At 46.8% G+C, this 22,392-nt stretch overlaps 1 protein-coding gene across 4 annotated transcripts in view; it reads right to left on the reverse strand.

Annotated features, from left to right (window-relative positions):
• The window catches only part of LOC137321595 (adhesion G protein-coupled receptor B3-like), a 261,507-nt gene that overhangs the window by 50,575 nt on the left and 188,540 nt on the right, over positions 1–22,392 (reverse strand). For all 4 annotated transcript variants that reach the window (XM_067984040.1, XM_067984039.1, XM_067984038.1 and 1 more), the window contains one exon: positions 16,962–17,001. In XM_067984040.1, the coding sequence (XP_067840141.1) occupies positions 16,962–17,001 (40 nt within the window). The remainder of the gene's footprint in view (positions 1–16,961; positions 17,002–22,392) is intronic.

The following is a 22,392-nucleotide window of genomic DNA, read 5'->3' on the forward strand; positions in this document are numbered from 1 at the left end:
ATAGTTTGCACATTACAAGACTGCGACAAAATACAAGAAGACGTTAATAAACTTGCAGAATGCGCGTGTAAATGGTAAAGAATTTCAATATAGATAAGTGTGAGGTGATACATTTTGGTAGAAGGAATAAGGCGGCCACATACTCCTTGGAAAATAAGAGTCTAAATGGGGTAGAGGAGCAAAGGGATCTGGGGGTACAGATAAAATCACTAAAAGTAGCAACGCAGGTTAACAAGGCCATAAAAAATCCAAACAAAGTACTGGTGTTCATTTCTAGAGGAATAGAATTGAAAAGCAGAGAAGTTATGTTAAATTTATATAGAGCCTTGGTTAGACCACAGTACTTGGAATACTGTGCAAAGTTCTGGTCTCCATGTTATAAAAAGGACATAGAGGCAATGGAGAAGGTACAAAAAAGATTTACAAGGAAGTTACCAGAACTGAGAGGTTATAAGTATCTGGTAAGACTGAACAGGCTGGGAATTGTTTCCCTAGAAAAGAGAAGGCTCAGGGGTGATCTAATAGAGGTCTTTAAGGTTATGAAAGGGTTTCATAGGGTAGACATAGAGATGTTTACACTTGTGGGGGAGTCCAAAACTAGGGGCTATAAATATAAGATAGTCACTAATAAATCCAATAAAGAATTCAGGAGAAACTTCTTTACCCAGAGACTGGTTAGAATGTGGAACTTGCTACCACATGGAGTAGCTGAGGTGACTAGCAAAGATACATTTAAGGGGAAGCTGGATAAACACATGAGGCAGAAAGGAATAGAATGATGTGTGTTAAATGAAGTATGGTGGGAGGAGGCTTGTGTGGAGCATAAACACCAGCACAGACCAGTTGGGCCGAATGGCCTGTTTTTGTGCTGTAAATTCTACGTAACTACGCAACCATGGCCAAACAATAAAATGTAAAACACTCCTATTATTAGCTGAACAGTTGTTATTTTGTTGGGTAACAGCAAAATGGAAAGATGCTTGCTCGCTCAACAGCTCAAAAATTGCCTGAAAATGTGAGAGGTCTCAATGATGTAAGTACTAAAAATGGATAAGCATTGAGTTGGATAATCATCCACATTAGTATTCTCTATCATCCATATAACAGTCAGCTCTGGTTATGGAAATTGCATACTTAAGTACCTCATGACCTTTGCTATGCTTTGAGCTCACTCCTGATGTCGTTAAGTTTTTGCAAAAGGCCACAGTTTTGCAATTTGGATTCTTGCCATGACACTTACACATTACTTTGAAGTGCACCGCTGAGGTTGCCCTTCATTTGTAAACCTACATTGCCCTAATAATAGAATTAATATCATGAATTTTGATTTAACACGGCTAATGCAACCTTCTCCTGACATATTCTCATTAAAAGACAGTTGTCGATAAGTATGGCCTCCCTCCTCTTTTGTGTAGTTTTAAGACAGAAATTCAATTTGTGGAGGCAATTTGTCACTTCAGACAGCAATAATGGACTGTCCGATAACCTCATATGCCTGGCTTCCATTTTGTCAATTCCCCCCCTCCCCTCACCCCACCATATTTTCTGAAGATTCTGATTCATGTTATGGTATAGGCCTCACAGACAACAGGTATCCTCTGATCCCTCCCCCAAATGGCCATTCTTCAGTTGTTAGCCTAGACACCAAGAGGGTAGAATTTCCATGGGGGCACTCCCAATCGCCACTTGTGCCATTTCTCTGGCTTTACTGCTAAATTATGGCAGGGGATCAGGGATCCTGCACGGAAATTCTACCCCAAAGTGTCAGCCAGCTATTTACCCATGGTGGGGTGGTGGGGTTGGAGGGGGGGGGGGAGGGTGAGGCTGGTCTTGATCTCAACTTAACATCCATGGTCTAGATGGATGTATGCACATTGCTGGAAGGCAATCAGGGAGTGGGCTACCTGGCTGTTTTCCTTCTCCTTGTTCCAGGGGTGTTGAAGCTAACTGTGGTAACCCTACCCTGATTCCTCAGTGGAGATCAGCTCACTCGGCACAGACCAGGGATTAAATATAGACTTTACCTTTTACACAGATTAAGATGGGCAGCAAGGTTCAAGCACCCTGTGGTAACTGGGAAACAAACCAGGAAAGCAGAGGTACTACAGAGACAGGAAGGGTAAGGAGTAAAACTACCATTAGAATGGCCATCAAATTTCAATTTTCTCCTGCCATTTTAATGGTAATTTAGCTACTTCTTGCCTTTCTTGTCAGATGACTTCCTCACGCTCCCTGTCCCAGGGAACTCACATAATGGGTCCCTGCTCAAAGTATGCCATTGGCTAGGTGACTGATGATACACATCTTGTGATGTCTCCTGCCTGCAGAGCCAAAGGTTGCAGCTGCTGCTGATTTAGACTTTGCATGGATAGACAGCATGTAAGAGAATGGACTAAAAATAGAAAGTAGTGTTTGAACGAGGCAAAAAATGGCATTCCACCACTGTTGAAGCACACTTCTCAGTTTCTTATTTCGTGCCAAATACTTATTTTCCCTTTAATGACTCAACTCTCCAGAAAGTCCAAATCTGCCCAAGATTTAATTACTGTTCCAATATCGGGGGAGCCTCTTCTAATAACTCTCTCCGAACCTTGGACAGGATACAAGAAAATGCTTATTATCTGATAGCGCATCCATTTCTCACAACGAGCCTTTCTCTGTCCATTGCAACCTCTCCACTCTTCACTAAACTCTCCACATATATCTTCACGACATGATCAGAAAGTTGGGCCACGTACGCTTCCACTAAACCTTCAGGAACCTGGGCACATACACCTCCAGCAGATCATCAGGAACCTGGACACAGACATCTCCACTAGACCGCCAGGGACCTAAGCAAATACATCTCCACTAGACCATTAGGAACTTGACCACAAACATCTACACAGACCATCATGAACTTGGCCACACACATTTCCACTAGACAATCAGGCACCTGAGCACATACGTCCCCAATAGACCACCAGGAACTTGGGCACACACAATGCCATTAGACCATTAGAAACTTGGATGTAGAGATCTCTACTAGACCAGCAGCCACCTGAGCACATACATTTCCACTAGACCAGCAGGAACAAGGGCATATATATCTCCATTAGACCGTTTTGTACTCGGATAAATATACCTCCAAAAACCAACAAGGGCATGGGCATAGACATCTCCACGAGACCAAAAACAACATGGTCACACACACCTCCACTAGACCATCAGGAACACGGCCACACACACCTCCACTAGACCATCAGGAACATGGTCACAGATACCTCCACAGAGCATCAGGAACATGGTCACACACACCTCCACTAGACCATCAGGAACATGGTCACACACACCTCCACTAGACCATCAGGAACATGGTCACACACATCTCCACTAGACCATCAGGAACATGGTCACACACACCTCCACTAGACCATCAGGAACACGGCCACACACACCTTCACTAGACCATCAGGAACATGGTCACACACACCTCCACGAGACCATCAGGAACATGGTCACACACACCTCCACTAGACCATCAGGAACATGGTCACACACACCTCCACTAGACCATCAGGAACACGGCCACACACACCTCCACTAGACCATCAGGAACATGGTCACACACACCTCCACAGAGCATCAGGAACATGGTCACACACACCTCCACTAGACCATCAGGAACATGGTCACACACACCTCCACTAGACCATCAGGAACATGGTCACACACACCTCCACTAGACCATCAGGAACATGGTCACACACACCTCCACTAGACCATCAGGAACATGGTCACACACACCTCCACTAGACCATCAGGAACACGGCCACACACACCTCCACTAGACCATCAGGAACATGGTCACAGATACCTCCACAGAGCATCAGGAACATGGTCACACACACCTCCACTAGACCATCAGGAACATGGTCACACACATCTCCACTAGACCATCAGGAACATGGTCACACACACCTCCACTAGACCATCAGGAACATGGTCACACACACCTCCACTAGACCATCAGGAACATGGTCACACACACCTCCACTAGACCATCAGGAACATGGTCACACACACCTCCACTAGACCATCAGGAACATGGTCACACACACCTCCACTAGACCATCAGGAACATGGTCACACACACCTCCACTAGACCATCAGGAACATGGTCACACACACCTCCACTAGACCATCAGGAACATGGTCACACACACCTCCACAGAGCCTCAGGAACATGGTCACACACACCTCCACTAGACCATCAGGAACATGGTCACACACACCTCCACTAGACCATCAGGAACATGGTCACACACACCTCCACTAGACCATCAGGAACATGGTCACACACACCTCCACTAGACCATCAGGAACATGGTCACACACACCTCCACAGAGCATCAGGAACATGGTCACACACACCTCCACTAGACCATCAGGAACATGGTCACACACACCTCCACTAGACCATCAGGAACATGGTCACACACACCTTCACAGAGCATCAGGAACATGGTCACACACACCTCCACTAGACCATCAGGAACATGGTCACACACACCTCCACTAGACCATCAGGAACATGGTCACACACACCTCCACAGAGCATCAGGAACATGGTCACACACACCTCCACAGAGCATCAGGAACATGGTCACACACACCTCCACTAGACCATCAGGAACATGGTCACACACACCTCCACTAGACCATCAGGAACATGGTCACACACACCTCCACTAGACCATCAGGAACATGGTCACACACACCTCCACTAGACCATCAGGAACATGGTCACACACACCTCCACTAGACCATCAGGAACATGGTCACACACACCTCCACTAGACCATCAGGAACATGGTCACACACACCTCCACTAGACCATCAGGAACATGGTCACACACACCTCCACTAGACCATCAGGAACATGGTCACACACACCTCCACTAGACCATCAGGAACATGGTCACAGATACCTCCACAGAGCATCAGGAACATGGTCACACACACCTCCACTAGACCATCAGGAACATGGTCACACACATCTCCACTAGACCATCAGGAACATGGTCACACACACCTCCACTAGACCATCAGGAACATGGTCACACACACCTCCACTAGACCATCAGGAACATGGTCACACACACCTCCACTAGACCATCAGGAACATGGTCACACACATCTCCACTAGACCATCAGGAACATGGTCACACACACCTCCACTAGACCATCAGGAACATGGTCACACACACCTCCACTAGACCATCAGGAACATGGTCACACACACCTCCACTAGACCATCAGGAACATGGTCACACACACCTCCACTAGACCATCAGGAACATGGTCACACACACCTCCACAGAGCCTCAGGAACATGGTCACACACACCTCCACTAGACCATCAGGAACATGGTCACACACACCTCCACTAGACCATCAGGAACATGGTCACACACACCTCCACTAGACCATCAGGAACATGGTCACACACACCTCCACTAGACCATCAGGAACATGGTCACACACACCTCCACAGAGCATCAGGAACATGGTCACACACACCTCCACTAGACCATCAGGAACATGGTCACACACACCTCCACTAGACCATCAGGAACATGGTCACACACACCTTCACAGAGCATCAGGAACATGGTCACACACACCTCCACTAGACCATCAGGAACATGGTCACACACACCTCCACTAGACCATCAGGAACATGGTCACACACACCTTCACTAGACCATCAGGAACATGGTCACACACACCTCCACTAGACCATCAGGAACATGGTCACACACACCTCCACAGAGCATCAGGAACATGGTCACACACACCTCCACTAGATCATCAGGAACATGGTCACACACACCTTCACTAGACCATCAGGAACATGGTCACACACACCTCCACTAGACCATCAGGAACATGGTCACACACACCTTCACTAGACCATCAGGAACATGGTCACACACACCTCCACTAGACCATCAGGAACATGGTCACAGACACCTCCACTAGACCATCAGGAACATGGTCACACACACCTCCACGAGACCATCAGGAACATGGTCACACACACCTCCACTAGACCATCAGGAACACGGCCACAGATACCTCCACAGATCATCAGGAACATGGTCACACACTCCTCCACTAGACCATCAGGAACATGGTCACACACACCTCCACTAGACCATCAAGAACATGGTCACACACACCTCCACGAGACCATCAGGAACATGGTCACACACACCTCCACAGAGCCTCAGGAACATGGCCACAGACACCTCCACTAGACCATCAGGAACATGGTCACACACACCTTCACTAGACCATCAGGAACATGGTCACACACACCTCCACTAGACCATCAGGAACATGGTCACACACACCTTCACTAGACCATCAGGAACATGGTCACACACACCTCCACAGAGCCTCAGGAACATGGCCACAGACACCTCCACTAGACCATCAGGAACATGGTCACACACATCTCCACTAGACCATCAGGAACATGGTCACACACATCTCCACTAGACCATCAGGAACATGGTCACACACACCTCCACAGACCATCAGGAACATGGTCACACACACCTCCACTAGACTATCAGGAACATGGTCACACACACCTCCACTAGACCATCAGGAACATGGTCACACACACCTCCACTAGACCATCAGGAACATGGTCACACACACCTCCACTAGACCATCAGGAACATGGTCACACACACCTCCACAGATCATCAGGAACATGGTCACACACACCTCCACTAGACCATCAGGAACATGGTCACACACACCTCCACTAGACCATCAGGAACATGGTCACACACACCTCCACTAGACCATCAGGAACATGGTCACACACACCTCCACAGAGCATCAGGAACATGGTCACACACACCTCCACAGAGCATCAGGAACATGGTCACACACACCTCCACTAGACCATCAGGAACATGGCCACACACACCTCCACAGAGCATCAGGAACATGGTCACACACACCTCCACTAGACCATCAGGAACATGGCCACACACACCTCCACAGAGCATCAGGAACATGGTCACACACACCTCCACCAGACCATCAGGAACATGGTCACACACACCTTCACAGAGCATCAGGAACATGGCCACAGACACCTCCACAGAGCCTCAGGAACATGGTCACACACACCTGCACTAGACCATCAGGAACATGGTCACACACACCTCCACTAGACCATCAGGAACATGGTCACACACACCTCCACTAGACCATCAGGAACATGGTCACACACACCTCCACAGACCATCAGGAACATGGTCACACACACCTCCACTAGACCATCAGGAACATGGTCACACACACCTCCACTAGACCATCAGGAACATGGTCACACACACCTCCACTAGACCATCAGGAACATGGTCACACACACCTCCACTAGACCATCAGGAACATGGTCACACACACCTCCACTAGACCATCAGGAACATGGTCACACACACCTCCACAGAGCCTCAGGAACATGGTCACACACACCTTCACTAGACCATCAGGAACATGGTCACACACACCTCCACAGAGCATCAGGAACATGGTCACACACACCTCCACAGATCATCAGGAACATGGTCACACACACCTCCACTAGACCATCAGGAACATGGTCACACACACCTCCACAGAGCATCAGGAACATGGTCACACACACCTCCACAGAGCATCAGGAACATGGTCACACACACCTCCACAGAGCATCAGGAACATGGCCACACACACCTCCACAGAGCATCAGGAACATGGTCACACACACCTCCACTAGACCATCAGGAACATGGTCACACACACCTCCACAGAGCATCAGGAACATGGTCACACACACCTCCACAGAGCATCAGGAACATGGTCACACACACCTCCACAGAGCATCAGGAACATGGTCACACACACCTCCACTAGACCATCAGGAACATGGTCACACACACCTCCACTAGACCATCAGGAACATGGTCACACACACCTCCACTAGACCATCAGGAACATGGTCATACACACCTCCACTAGACCATCAGGAACATGGTCACACACACCTCCACTAGACCATCAGGAACATGGTCACACACACCTCCACAGAGCATCAGGAACATGGTCACACACACCTCCACTAGACCATCAGGAACATGGTCACACACACCTCCACTAGACCATCAGGAACATGGTCACACACACCTCCACTAGACCATCAGGAACATGGTCACACACACCTCCACTAGACCATCAGGAACATGGTCACACACACCTGCACAGAGCATCAGGAACATGGTCACACACACCTCCACAGAGCATCAGGAACATGGTCACACACACCTCCACAGAGCCTCAGGAACATGGTCACACACACCTCCACAGAGCATCAGGAACATGGTCACACACACCTCCACTAGACCATCAGGAACATGGTCACACACACCTCCACTAGACCATCAGGAACATGGTCACACACACCTCCACAGAGCATCAGGAACATGGTCACACACACCTCCACTAGACCATCAGGAACATGATCACACACACCTCCACAGAGCATCAGGAACATGGTCACACACACCTCCACTAGACCATCAGGAACATGGTCACACACACCTTCACTAGACCATCAGGAACATGGTCACACACACCTCCACGAGACCATCAGGAACATGGTCACACACACCTCCACAGAGCATTAGGAACATGGTCACACACACCTTCACAGAGCATCAGGAACATGGTCACACACACCTCCACTTGACCATCAGGAACATGGTCACACACACCTTCACTAGACCATCAGGAACATGGTCACACACACCTTCACTAGACCATCAGGAACATGGTCACACACACCTCCACAGAGCATCAGGAACATGGTCACACACACCTCCACTGGACCATCAGGAACATGGTCACACACACCTCCACAGAGCATCAGGAACATGGTCACACACACCTCCACTTGACCATCAGGAACATGGTCACACACACCTCCACTAGACCATCAGGAACATGGTCACACACACCTTCACTAGACCATCAGGAACATGGTCACACACACCTCCACTAGACCATCAGGAACATGGTCACACACACCTCCACAGAGCATCAGGAACATGGTCACACACACCTCCACTAGACCATCAGGAACATGGTCACACACACCTCCACTCGACCATCAGGAACATGTTCACACACACCTCCACAGAGCATCAGGAACATGGTCACACACACCTCCACTAGACCATCAGGAACATGGTCACACACACCCTCACTAGACCATCAGGAACATGGTCACACACACCTCCACTAGACCATCAGGAACATGGTCACACACACCTCCACTAGACCATCAGGAACATGGTCACACACACCTCCACAGATCATCAGGAACATGGTCACACACACCTCCACTAGACCATCAGGAACATGGTCACACACACCTCCACAGAGCATCAGGAACATGGTCACACACACACCTCCACAGAGCATCAGGAACATGGTCACACACACCTCCACTAGACCATCAGGAACATGGTCACACACACCTCCACAGAGCATCAGGAACATGGTCACACACACCTCCACTAGACCATCAGGAACATGGTCACACACACCTCCACTAGACCATCAGGAACATGGTCACACACACCTCCACTAGACCATCAGGAACATGGTCATACACACCTCCACTAGACCATCAGGAACATGGTCACACACACCTCCACTAGACCATCAGGAACATGGTCACACACACCTCCACTAGACCATCAGGAACATGGTCACACACACCTCCACTAGACCATCAGGAACATGGTCACACACACCTCCACTAGACCATCAGGAACATGGTCACACACACCTCCACTAGACCATCAGGAACATGGTCACACACACCTCCACTCGACCATCAGGAACATGGTCACACACACCTCCACAGAGCATCAGGAACATGGTCACACACACCTCCACAGAGCATCAGGAACATGGTCACACACACCTCCACAGAGCCTCAGGAACATGGTCACACACACCTCCACAGAGCATCAGGAACATGGTCACACACACCTCCACTAGACCATCAGGAACATGGTCACACACACCTCCACTAGACCATCAGGAACATGGTCACACACACCTCCACAGAGCATCAGGAACATGGTCACACACACCTCCACTAGACCATCAGGAACATGGTCACACACACCTCCACAGAGCATCAGGAACATGGTCACATACACCTCCACTAGACCATCAGGAACATGGTCACACACACCTTCACTAGACCATCAGGAACATGGTCACACACACCTCCACTAGACCATCAGGAACATGGTCACACACACCTCCACAGAGCATTAGGAACATGGTCACACACACCTTCACAGAGCATCAGGAACATGGTCACACACACCTCCACTTGACCATCAGGAACATGGTCACACACACCTTCACTAGACCATCAGGAACATGGTCACACACACCTTCACTAGACCATCAGGAACATGGTCACACACACCTCCACAGAGCATCAGGAACATGGTCACACACACCTCCACTAGACCATCAGGAACATGGTCACACACACCTCCACAGAGCATCAGGAACATGGTCACACACACCTCCACTTGACCATCAGGAACATGGTCACACACACCTCCACTAGACCATCAGGAACATGGTCACACACACCTTCACTAGACCATCAGGAACATGGTCACACACACCTCCACTAGACCATCAGGAACATGGTCACACACACCTCCACAGAGCATCAGGAACATGGTCACACACACCTCCACTAGACCATCAGGAACATGGTCACACACACCTCCACTCGACCATCAGGAACATGGTCACACACACCTCCACAGAGCATCAGGAACATGGTCACACACACCTCCACTAGACCATCAGGAACATGGTCACACACACCCTCACTAGACCATCAGGAACATGGTCACACACACCTCCACTAGACCATCAGGAACATGGTCACACACACCTCCACTAGACCATCAGGAACATGGTCACACACACCTCCACAGATCATCAGGAACATGGTCACACACACCTCCACTAGACCATCAGGAACATGGTCACACACACCTCCACAGAGCATCAGGAACATGGTCACACACACACCTCCACAGAGCATCAGGAACATGGTCACACACACCTCCACTAGACCATCAGGAACATGGTCACACACACCTCCACAGAGCATCAGGAACATGGCCACAGACACCTCCACAGAGCCTCAGGAACATGGTCACACACACCTCCACAGAGCATCAGGAACATGGTCACACACACCTCCACAAAGCATCAGGAACATGGTCACACACACCTCCACAGAGCATCAGGAACATGGTCACACACACCTCCACTAGACCATCAGGAACATGGTCACACACACCTCCACTAGACCATCAGGAACATGGTCACACACACCTCCACTAGACCATCAGGAACATGGTCACACACACCTCCACTAGACCATCAGGAACATGGTCACACACACCTCCACTAGACCATCAGGAACATGGTCACACACACCTCCACTAGACCATCAGGAACATGGTCACACACACCTCCACAGAGCATCAGGAACATGGTCACACACACCTCCACAGAGCATCAGGAACATGGTCACACACACCTCCACTAGACCATCAGGAACATGGTCACACACACCTCCACTAGACCATCAGGAACATGGTCACACACACCTCCACAGAGCATCAGGAACATGGTTACACACACCTCCACTAGACCATCAGGAACATGGTCACACACACCTCCACAGAGCATCAGGAACATGGTCACACACACCTCCACTAGACCATCAGGAACATGGTCACACACACCTTCACTAGACCATCAGGAACATGGTCACACACACCTCCACAGAGCATCAGGAACATGGTCACACACACCTTCACAGAGCATCAGGAACATGGTCACACACACCTCCACTTGACCATCAGGAACATGGTCACACACACCTTCACTAGACCATCAGGAACATGGTCACACACACCTTCACTAGACCATCAGGAACATGGTCACACACACCTCCACAGAGCATCAGGAACATGGTCACACACACCTCCACTAGACCATCAGGAACATGGTCACACACACCTCCACAGAGCATCAGGAACATGGTCACACACACCTCCACTAGACCATCAGGAACATGGTCACACACACCTCCACTAGACCATCAGGAACATGGTCACACACACCTTCACTAGACCATCAGGAACATGGTCACACACACCTCCACTAGACCATCAGGAACATGGTCACACACACCTCCACAGAGCATCAGGAACATGGTCACACACACCTCCACTAGACCATCAGGAACATGGTCACACACACCTCCACAGAGCATCAGGAACATGGTCACACACACCTCCACTAGACCATCAGGAACATGGTCACACACACCTTCACTAGACCATCAGGAACATGGTCACACATCACCTTCACTAGACCATCCGGAACATGGTCACACACACCTCCACTAGACCATCAGGAACATGGTCACACACACCTCCACAGATCATCAGGAACATGGTCACACACACCTCCACTAGACCATCAGGAACATGGTCACACACACCTCCACAGAGCATCAGGAACATGGTCTCACACACACCTCCACAGAGCATCAGGAACATGGTCACACACACCTCCACTAGACCATCAGGAACATGGTCACACACACCTCCACAGAGCATCAGGAACATGGCCACAGACACCTCCACAGAGCCTCAGGAACATGGTCACACACACCTCCACAGAGCATCAGGAACATGGTCACACACACCTCCACAGAGCATCAGGAACATGGTCACACACACCTCCACAGAGCATCAGGAACATGGTCACACACACCTCCACTAGACCATCAGGAACATGGTCACACACACCTCCACTAGACCATCAGGAACATGGTCACACACACCTCCACTAGACCATCAGGAACATGGTCACACACACCTCCACAGAGCATCAGGAACATGGTCACACACACCTCCACAGAGCATCAGGAACATGGTCGCACACACCTCCACAGAGCATCAGGAACATGGTCACACACACCTCCACTAGACCATCAGGAACATGGTCACACACACCTCCACTAGACCATCAGGAACATGGTCACACACACCTCCACAGAGCATCAGGAACATGGTCACACATACCTCCACTAGACCATCAGGAACATGGTCACACACACCTCCACAGAGCATCAGGAACATGGTCACACACACCTCCACAGAGCATCAGGAACATGGTCACACACACCTCCACTAGACCATCAGGAACATGGTCACACATACCTCCACTAGACCATCAGGAACATGGTCACACACACCTCCACTAGACTATCAGGAACATGGTCACACACACCTCCACTAGACCATCAGGAACATGGTCACACACACCTCCACAGAGCATCAGGAACATGGTCACACACACCTCCACTAGACCATCAGGAACATGGTCACACACACCTCCACAGAGCATCAGGAACATGGTCACACACACCTCCACAGAGCATCAGGAACATGGTCACACACACCTCCACTAGACCATCAGGAACATGGTCACACACACCTCCACTAGACCATCAGGAACATGGTCACACACACCTCCACAGAGCATCAGGAACATGGTCACACACACCTCCACTAGACCATCAGGAACATGGTCACACACACCTCCACAGAGCATCAGGAACATGGTCACACACACCTCCACAGAGCATCAGGAACATGGTCACACACACCTCCACTAGACCATCAGGAACATGGTCACACACACCTCCACAGAGCATCAGGAACATGGTCACACACACCTCCACTAGACCATCAGGAACATGGTCACACACACCTCCACTAGACCATCAGGAACATGGTCACACACACCTCCACAGAGCATCAGGAACATGGCCACAGACACCTCCACTAGACCATCAGGAACATGGCCACAGACACCATTACTAGACCATTAAGAACACAGCCAAATACACCTCCACTAGACTATTAGGAAAGTGGTCACATACATGTCCAACAAATCACTGGGAACATGGACACACACCTTTATTAGACCATTAAAAATATGGCCACGTGCACCTCGACTAGACCACAAGGAACTCTGTACCCTGATTTCATGAGTTATTATGACTAACTCACAAAACCTTTTTATTTATTTCTATTTCCATTGATTTTTGATAATAGCGGCTGTTGATGATGTCATGTCAGGAACTGACCTGGAGGATGACTGAGCTCGACAGTCTGCTTGAGTTAAAGTAACGTGAGCTGCTTTCGTCATTAATTCAGCGCACCCCGGCAATCATGTCAATTCAACGGTGAACATTAATTCATCTCTCTTACACCTATAATCTCAGCAGTGCATCCAAGCCAGGTCCTCCAGTGCTCAAATGGGAAAGAAAGCGTAGGAAGCAAGCTCTTTCCCACACAGTTGTCTGATGTTGCTTTCCCTTGGCGCCCTTCCTAAAAACAATTATAACTTTTATTTGTGTATAAACTGTCCCATACACAAGATGGCCCTCCTACTTTCCAGACAAAAAAAAAATTAGCAACAAATAATTATGACACACATATAAGTTGCACCATCACTCACCATAGCTCCCCAGAGAGCTATAAGTTTGCTGTGCACTGACTGTTTTACGTGGTGACACCATTGGGCACAGGTAGGGAATGGGAGACTGTGGGGCTGGATAGAAGGGAACAGGAGACCAGGGGCCTGAGGGATACCAAAGGGAGACATGGGAGCCGTAGTCCAGGACCTTGAGAGAGGAGAATGAGGGATGGGGAGCATAAGGAGAGCAGGAGACAGGGAGCCCGAGAAAAGGCAATAGCACTGGAGAACCCAGAAAGGCAGAAGGAAGATGGGACCAGGCCAGGATTAGATGAGCGTACTCTCAGATTTAGCAATGGTACAATTTACCACAATAACTTGCATATAAAATAGCACCCCCCTCCATACTGAACCCCAAGTATTGACCTTATTTCTAGCTTAATATGTGATTTTTTGTAGTATAAATATTTATAAAATTATTTACACTGTCAGGAGCAGTTCCTTAATACTGCCATTTAATTTGCATTGTCATGGTGAGGGGATTACTGTCAGGAGATGATGGGAAACAACTTCTGAGAGCTCTCACTGACAATCAGCTGTTGAACATACAGGAGGAGGCCATTCAACCCCTCGAGCCTGTTCCACCATCCAATTCGATCATGGCTGATCTGTATCTGAACTCCATAACCCTTAATACCCTTGCCTAAAAATCTGTCAATCTCAGTTTTGAAATTTTCAATTGACCCCCCCAGCCTTAACAGTTTCTTGAAGCAGAGAGTTCCAGATTTCCACTGCCCTCTGTGTGAAGAAGTGCTTCCTGACATCACCCCTGAACGGCCTAGCTCTAATTTTAAGGTTATGTCCCCTTGTTCTGGACTCACCCACCACACAAAATAGTTTCTCTCCATCTACCCTATCAAATGCTTTAATCACCTTCAGCACCTCAATTAGATCACCCCTTAATCTTTGACACTCAAGGGAATACAAGCCTAGTCTTTGTAACCTGTCCTCATAATTTAACCCTTTTAGCCCTGGCATCATTCTGGTGAATCTACGCTGCACCCCCTCCAAGGCCAATATATAAGCCACAGATACAGCTGTTGGTCTGCACCACTTCAGTGGGCCAGGCAGGAACACTTCATTGTAACAAACGCCAGCGCCATGACGTCGCTAAATTAAATGACGGCACAGGGAACCGGCCACGGACATGAAAATAATCTTATGAGATAAACATTTATACTTTTTATTATTGAAGCCACCAAGACTAACAATAAGGTGACATCTATACGGACAAGCAAGTTTCCTACATTTTCCTTCACCTTTAAACAAATATGTCGTCTTCATCATTTAAACATTTAGGGGGTGCATTTTTCAAAATTACTTCCCCCTTCTGCAGAGAACAAGGTTTCAGTCAGAAAATGACGTCTAGGTTTGAATTTAGAATAAGTTACTGAAGATTTTAGCTTTGAATTACATTACGACATGTTGGTCCGAGGCGGAATGAAGTGTACCGTGAGGTAACGGAAAACCTAGCCATTCCGTTCTCATTACTTTGCGAATGCCTCACAGAATTTTGCGGATATTTAGAAGGCCCGGTTATCTGAGGTCACGCTGCGGGTGAGGGTGGTCGTCTGGCCGGCTGTGCGTATCGGGAAATCACAGGCATGCTGCCGTCGATTTTCTGCCTGTGCCCCATGATTTTCTAATAGGCACAGGCAGCAAAATGAGGCTCCCAGCCGGCAGTCCCACCACAGAAAATATCCCCCACAGAATATCAGCATGAAGCTTCCACACAAGTGGTCATATTCCAGTTGTACTGCACTCCTGATAAGTTTTGAGTATCCAAAACAGTACAAACCCACTGGGGTCCATAGGAGCTCAACCCCCACCCGCATCTCTTTAGCTGATTTCATCCCTGTGGTACCAACTGTCTCTTAACACCTTCCCCCACCCTAACTCCTGGTAAAGACATAAGAAAAACAAGGGAGACTTGCAGCCAATTCAGGGTCCTCTGACAGAACTACTGTCGTAAATGCCTGAAGGCTGTGAAAGAATGTTTCCTATACATCGGGGGCAACTTCCAACGATGGTAGGGGGTGTATAACTGCCGGTATTGGATCAGCTGCTCGTTATACAGCCCACCCGATTTCCTTTTCTATTGGAAGTCAATGGTAAGACAAATCGGACGGGGCGTATAATGGGCGGCCGATCCGATAATGCCAGTTTAAAACTCCCGCCAAAGTTGAAAGTTACCCCCATCGTGTTTATTAAACAGCAGTGATAATTAACGCATCAATTCTTACCTGATCGGCATGCAACGTCCACATCTTTTTCAAAGTCTGTCTGTTAAGAATAAAACAGCTAAATCAGTTATAACAAATAATGCCAACATTAAAAAAAAAATCATGTACCAATTTATACGAGTTTTTTTTTTAAAAAGAAGAAAGCTGAACCAAATCAGGTTTGATTGAGCTTTACTCAACTGACAAGGAACAAAATGAATTCTTGTAGTATCAGAATGTTTACATCCTTGTCTAATGCTTTGCAGATTTAATTTGAAGTAGGACATTATCACTTTTGGGCAAACAAGGAGAGCCTAAAGGAAAATAGAATATGGAGAATGATGGATCACTTCAATCAAATCACAGCGCACTGTTCTGCTAGGCACAGAACAGTTTCTCTTCATATTAGACTGCAATCGTTCGTCACGTGGTACAGACAAAAATTGCGGGTAAATGCAATACAACAAACATTCTGAAGCAGCGTATAATGTAACTATGAGTCAGTCAGAGGAAGAAATAAGTCATTTTTCAATCAAATACATAAAAAAAAAGCATTCAATTAGGTTACACGGTGGGCCTGATGTGAGGTAAGGTCACGTCCTGGGACCCAGCATAAAGCAGTCTGTAGGATGAATGAGGCCAAGCATTATTAAATGAGAACACCAATTGTAGAATTCAACCACCAGCCTAGTGGATAAATGGGTCCCTGTACAAATACAGTGAAATGGGTGAATTACGGACACCTAGGAGACTGGCATCAGCCGTTCCGTTTTTTGCAGATGTCTGTATTTTCCAAATGGTCATTGCACTGTATGTAGTTTTAACCAGTTTGTACATAGTCATCAGTTGATGAATTTTACCCGGTAAATACTCATATATTCCTGCAAACAAATTCCTTATTAAATGGTATTTTTATTTTCATAAAATCAGCAATTAATAAACACAATCAATTACCCATTCATGCAAATAAAAGGCATTCATTCATCATTTGTCTAGAATCACTGAAGGAGATAGTCAGTGATTGATGGCAGGGAAGTGTGGGAAAACAAGGGTTGCAGCCCATGTGGGAAGTAAATAACTGGATCTTTGACATCACGGAAAAGAGCTTCTTGGAAGCTGGGAACTTCCACCGGTGTGGGGTCGAGGTGTTTGCTTGTCTTCTGGGTCATCACTGACGCACTGACGTCGCCACAGGCTGTGGCACGTGGAGCGAGTGTTGGAGTCGATGAAATCTTACTCCCTGGAATCGTTCAGGGATTCCTTAATAGGAAGTTTGTTGTCAAAGGAGACAAACTCCTCTGCTGACGTGGGGATGAGCAGGGCGAGGGAGGACAGCAAAGGAGAGAGGTGAAGTATGAAAGTGTCTTCTACACTGACGGGGAAGCTGCAGTTAATGAGTTTGATGTTTTTGGTCCAGTGATAACTCAATACGCTTGGGTTCAGCAGCCATTTTCTCAAAACTTTCCGGAAATTGACTTGAAACATATGCCTTACATTTCATGGTCATTCGACACGGGGAAACTTAACTGCAATCAGCCCCTTGTAATTAGGCATTGGCGACATTGCTTTGTGAAACACTTTTCAGGGGCCTATGTCCCATGTTTTAAGGTGTAAAATACAACAAGTGAACAGGGTTTGGTACAGTGAATGCTGTCTGTAGTCTGTCGTTTTAGAGTGCCTCTTGTATAATGTAAGATATGTGGGACTGTCATGGAGTGTCGGTACTTTACGGTTGTCTGTTGTTTGTGAGTATCTGTAGGACCAGGTATCGCTGTATATTAGTGAAATTAAATATTCAAATAACACATAAAGTCTTTGAATTTCTCAACACCTGGTTTAAATGATTAATTTTGTGCTTTTCTTATTGGATTTTCATTTGACATTTTAGGAGTCATTTTGCAAGCCTTTCTCGTGGCAAGTGTGAGTCAAGGAACGGGGTGTCAAAGCTCTAACCCTGACCTATGCTCACATTTAACCAGGTTCCGTGCTGTGTCTAGTCTAATAACCCCGCCCCCCCACCCCGCATTGCCTCTTTTTGTTGACGTTAGTTCCTAGGAATGTTCTTATTTTAATTCCTTTTTTTAAATTTAACAAACAAAATAAATGCAAATAAAACATATCTTTTTCAATCAACCTAGGCTTTGCAATGAACTGATTTCCATTCACTTTGTAATAAAGATGTTAGTACAAATGTGCGGGTTATTTTGCAGGGCATTGTTCCGAGCTTCTTATCTACACTTTTGTACATTTTCCGTGAGACTTGCTTCTATACATGATACCCAGAGGCATCAGGTGCGTAGTCCTCTTGGGATACAAAGGAATCAAGAGAAATTGGGGTTGCTATTTCCCCTGGATTGGGGTGGGGGAGGGAGACGGGGAGGTATATTGTCTGTAAAGCTCTTTAGGACGTCCTGAGGTTATGAAAGGCACTATATAAACGCATGTCTTTCTTTTACAATGGCAAATTTATTATTGCCACATTAAATTCACAACTTATTTTTTTCAGTATACATTTTCTAGGAAAGGGTTCAAATGTCAAGGGACACAGAATACATTTAGGAGTAAGTAGGGTGGTCAAGCAGAATCTCATAAATCAAAGAGTGATAGAGTTCCAGAATAAATTTCAGGGAATGTCATAAAGTAGACAGCATTAATAAGTTCAAGAGATGCAGGGAAGAGGGATATCATGAGAAAGCAGATTCAATGGGTCTAAAAGCCTTTTCCTACTCCTTAAAATTGTTATGGTCTTATAGTGACCATTTTCTTCAGCCGCCACTGGGAGAAGAGTGGAAACACTGACTGGGAACTAAGCCTAGAATTTACTGTTGATGGAATTAGTGGACGAATGCCTAATGCTCTTATGTGACATTTTTTTGAAGAGATGACTAAAGTAGTGGACAGGGGAATGTCAATGGATGTTATTTATATGGACTTCCAGAAGGCATTTGATAAAGTCCCACGTAAGAGACTGTTAGCTAAGATAGAAGCCCATGGAATCGAGGGAAAAGTATGGACTTGGTTAGGAAATTGGCTGAGCGAAAGGTGACACAGAGTAGGGATAATGGGTAGGTACTCACATTGGCAGGATGTGACTAGTGGAGTCCCGCAGGGATCTGTCTCGAGGCTTCAATTATTCACAATATTTATTAACGACTTAGATGAAGGCATAGAAAGTCTCATATCTAAGTTTGCCGATGACACAAAGATTGGTAGCCATGATGTGGAGATGCCGGTGATGGACTGGGGTTGACAAATGTAGAGAATCTTACAACACCAGGTTATAGTCCAACAATTTTATTTGAAAATCACAAGCTTTCGGAGGCTTTCTCCTTCGTCAGGTGACGAAGGAGAAAGCCTCCGAAAGCTTGTGATTTTCAATTTAAATTATTGGACTATAACCTGGTGTTGTAAGATTCTCTACAAAGATTGGTAGCATTGTAAGCAGTGTAGATGAAAACATAAAATTACAAAGCGATATTGATAGATTAGGTGAATGGGCAAAACTGTGGCAAATGGAATTCAATGTAGACAAATGTGAGGTCATCCACTTTGGACCAAAAAAGGATAGAACAGGATACTTGCTAAATGGTAAAAAGTTAAAAACAGTGGCTGTCTAAAGGGACTTAGGGGTTCAGGTACATTGATCATTGAAGTGTCATGAACAGGTGTGGAAAATAATCAATAAGGCTAATGGAATGCTGGCCTTTATATCTAGAGGACTAGAGTACAAGGGGGCAGAAGTTATGCTGCAGCTATACAAAACCCTGGTTAGACCGCACCTGGAATACTGTGAACAGTTCTGGGCACCGCACCTTCGAAAGGACATATTGGCCTTGGAGGAGTGCAGCGTAGGTTTACTAGAATGATACCTGGACTTCAAGGGCTAAGTTACGAGGAGAGATTACACAAACTGGAGTTGTATTCTCTAGAGTTTAGAAGGTTAAGGGGTGATCTGATCAAAGTTTATAAGATATTAAGGGGAACAGATGGGGTGGAGAGAGAGAAACTATTTCCGCTGGTTCGGGATTCTAGGACTAGGGGGCACAGTCTAAAAATTACAGCCAGACCTTTCAGGAGAGAGATTACAAAACACTTCTACACACAAAAGGTATGCTAGCTCAATTGCTAATTTTAAATCTGAGATAGATAGCTTTTTGGCAACCAAAGATATTAAGGGATATGGGCCAAAGGCAGGTATATCGAGATAGAGCACAGATCAGCCATGACCTTATCAAATGGTGGAGTGGGCTCGAGGGGCTGAATGGTCAACTCCTGTTCCTATGTTCCTCTGAATGTTATTCTAACGTGCGGCATTGATCTAAACCAATAAATGCTCATATACTATTATCTCCAATGATTTTCATCACTCCATCATTGGCAGCCGTGCCTTCAGCCCTAAGCTCTGGAATTCCCTCCCTAAACCTCTCTACCTTTCTCTCCTCCTTTAAGACGTTCCTTTAAACCTACCTTTTCGACCAAGCTTTTGGTCAATCATCTTAATATCTCCTCATGTGGCTCCATGTGAAACTTTGTCTGATCACGCTCCTATGAAGTGCCTTGGAACGTTTTACTACATTAAAGGAGCTAGATAAATGCAAGTTGTTGTTGTTGGTAATTAGCCTTTTCAAAAGCTATTTTGTGATGTTATTTTTGGTCAATTATTTCTCCCCTTATTGTTTCCTGAGTTCTCTCATCACATCATACACCATCTCCCTCTGAGGGCAAGAAATCCTTCCCCAGGCATCATCAAATGCTGCTTTTTAGCTGGTCACCAGGAAGTGTGTGTGTTTTTCCTCCCTCCCTATGGGGAAGCAGCTGGTCTCCAATTACTGCCCTCTCAGTTGAGATCAGAAACTCACCAGAAAACTTACGCCAGGCCCAGTCAGAATTATGTGCTGTTAATGGGAGGCTGCCAGGCTGAAACCATAGCATTAACCAAGAGAACAGAATGTAATAGAGGTGGCTGAGTTTAGACCAGCTGGCTTTATGTTGAGCTGGCACTAATGCTGTCAAGGAGACAGAAAATCATGTAGTGCTGATAAGTCACTCATTTGTGGACAGTTCTGTCCTAACTTGCCCTGGTACCAGCATCCATAGATAGAGAAATCAAACACCTAATGATATTTTTGGATTTTTATTACTATTGAGTTACGTGATAGAGGAGCAAAGTTCAGGATGGCACCGAGATTGAAAAGAGTAGAAGATGAACTAAATGAAGGTGTATTGATTGTTATTGTCAAGCTTGGAGTTTAAACGCCTGTGAATGTAGGAAGAAAGGAAAGGAACTTCACAGCCATGAGATCCTGGGAAAGAATGATGTTATACAGTCAGTACAAAATAATTTGGGGTGACATCAAGACAATGATTTCATTGAGGGATTCATACAATACCACTTCACTGCAGTACAGAGGGAGTGCTGCATTGTCAGGGGTACCACCTTTCAGATGAAAGG

This window comes from Heptranchias perlo, chromosome 5 (genome assembly GCF_035084215.1).
Source record: "Heptranchias perlo isolate sHepPer1 chromosome 5, sHepPer1.hap1, whole genome shotgun sequence".
Taxonomy (NCBI): Eukaryota; Metazoa; Chordata; class Chondrichthyes; order Hexanchiformes; family Hexanchidae; genus Heptranchias; species Heptranchias perlo.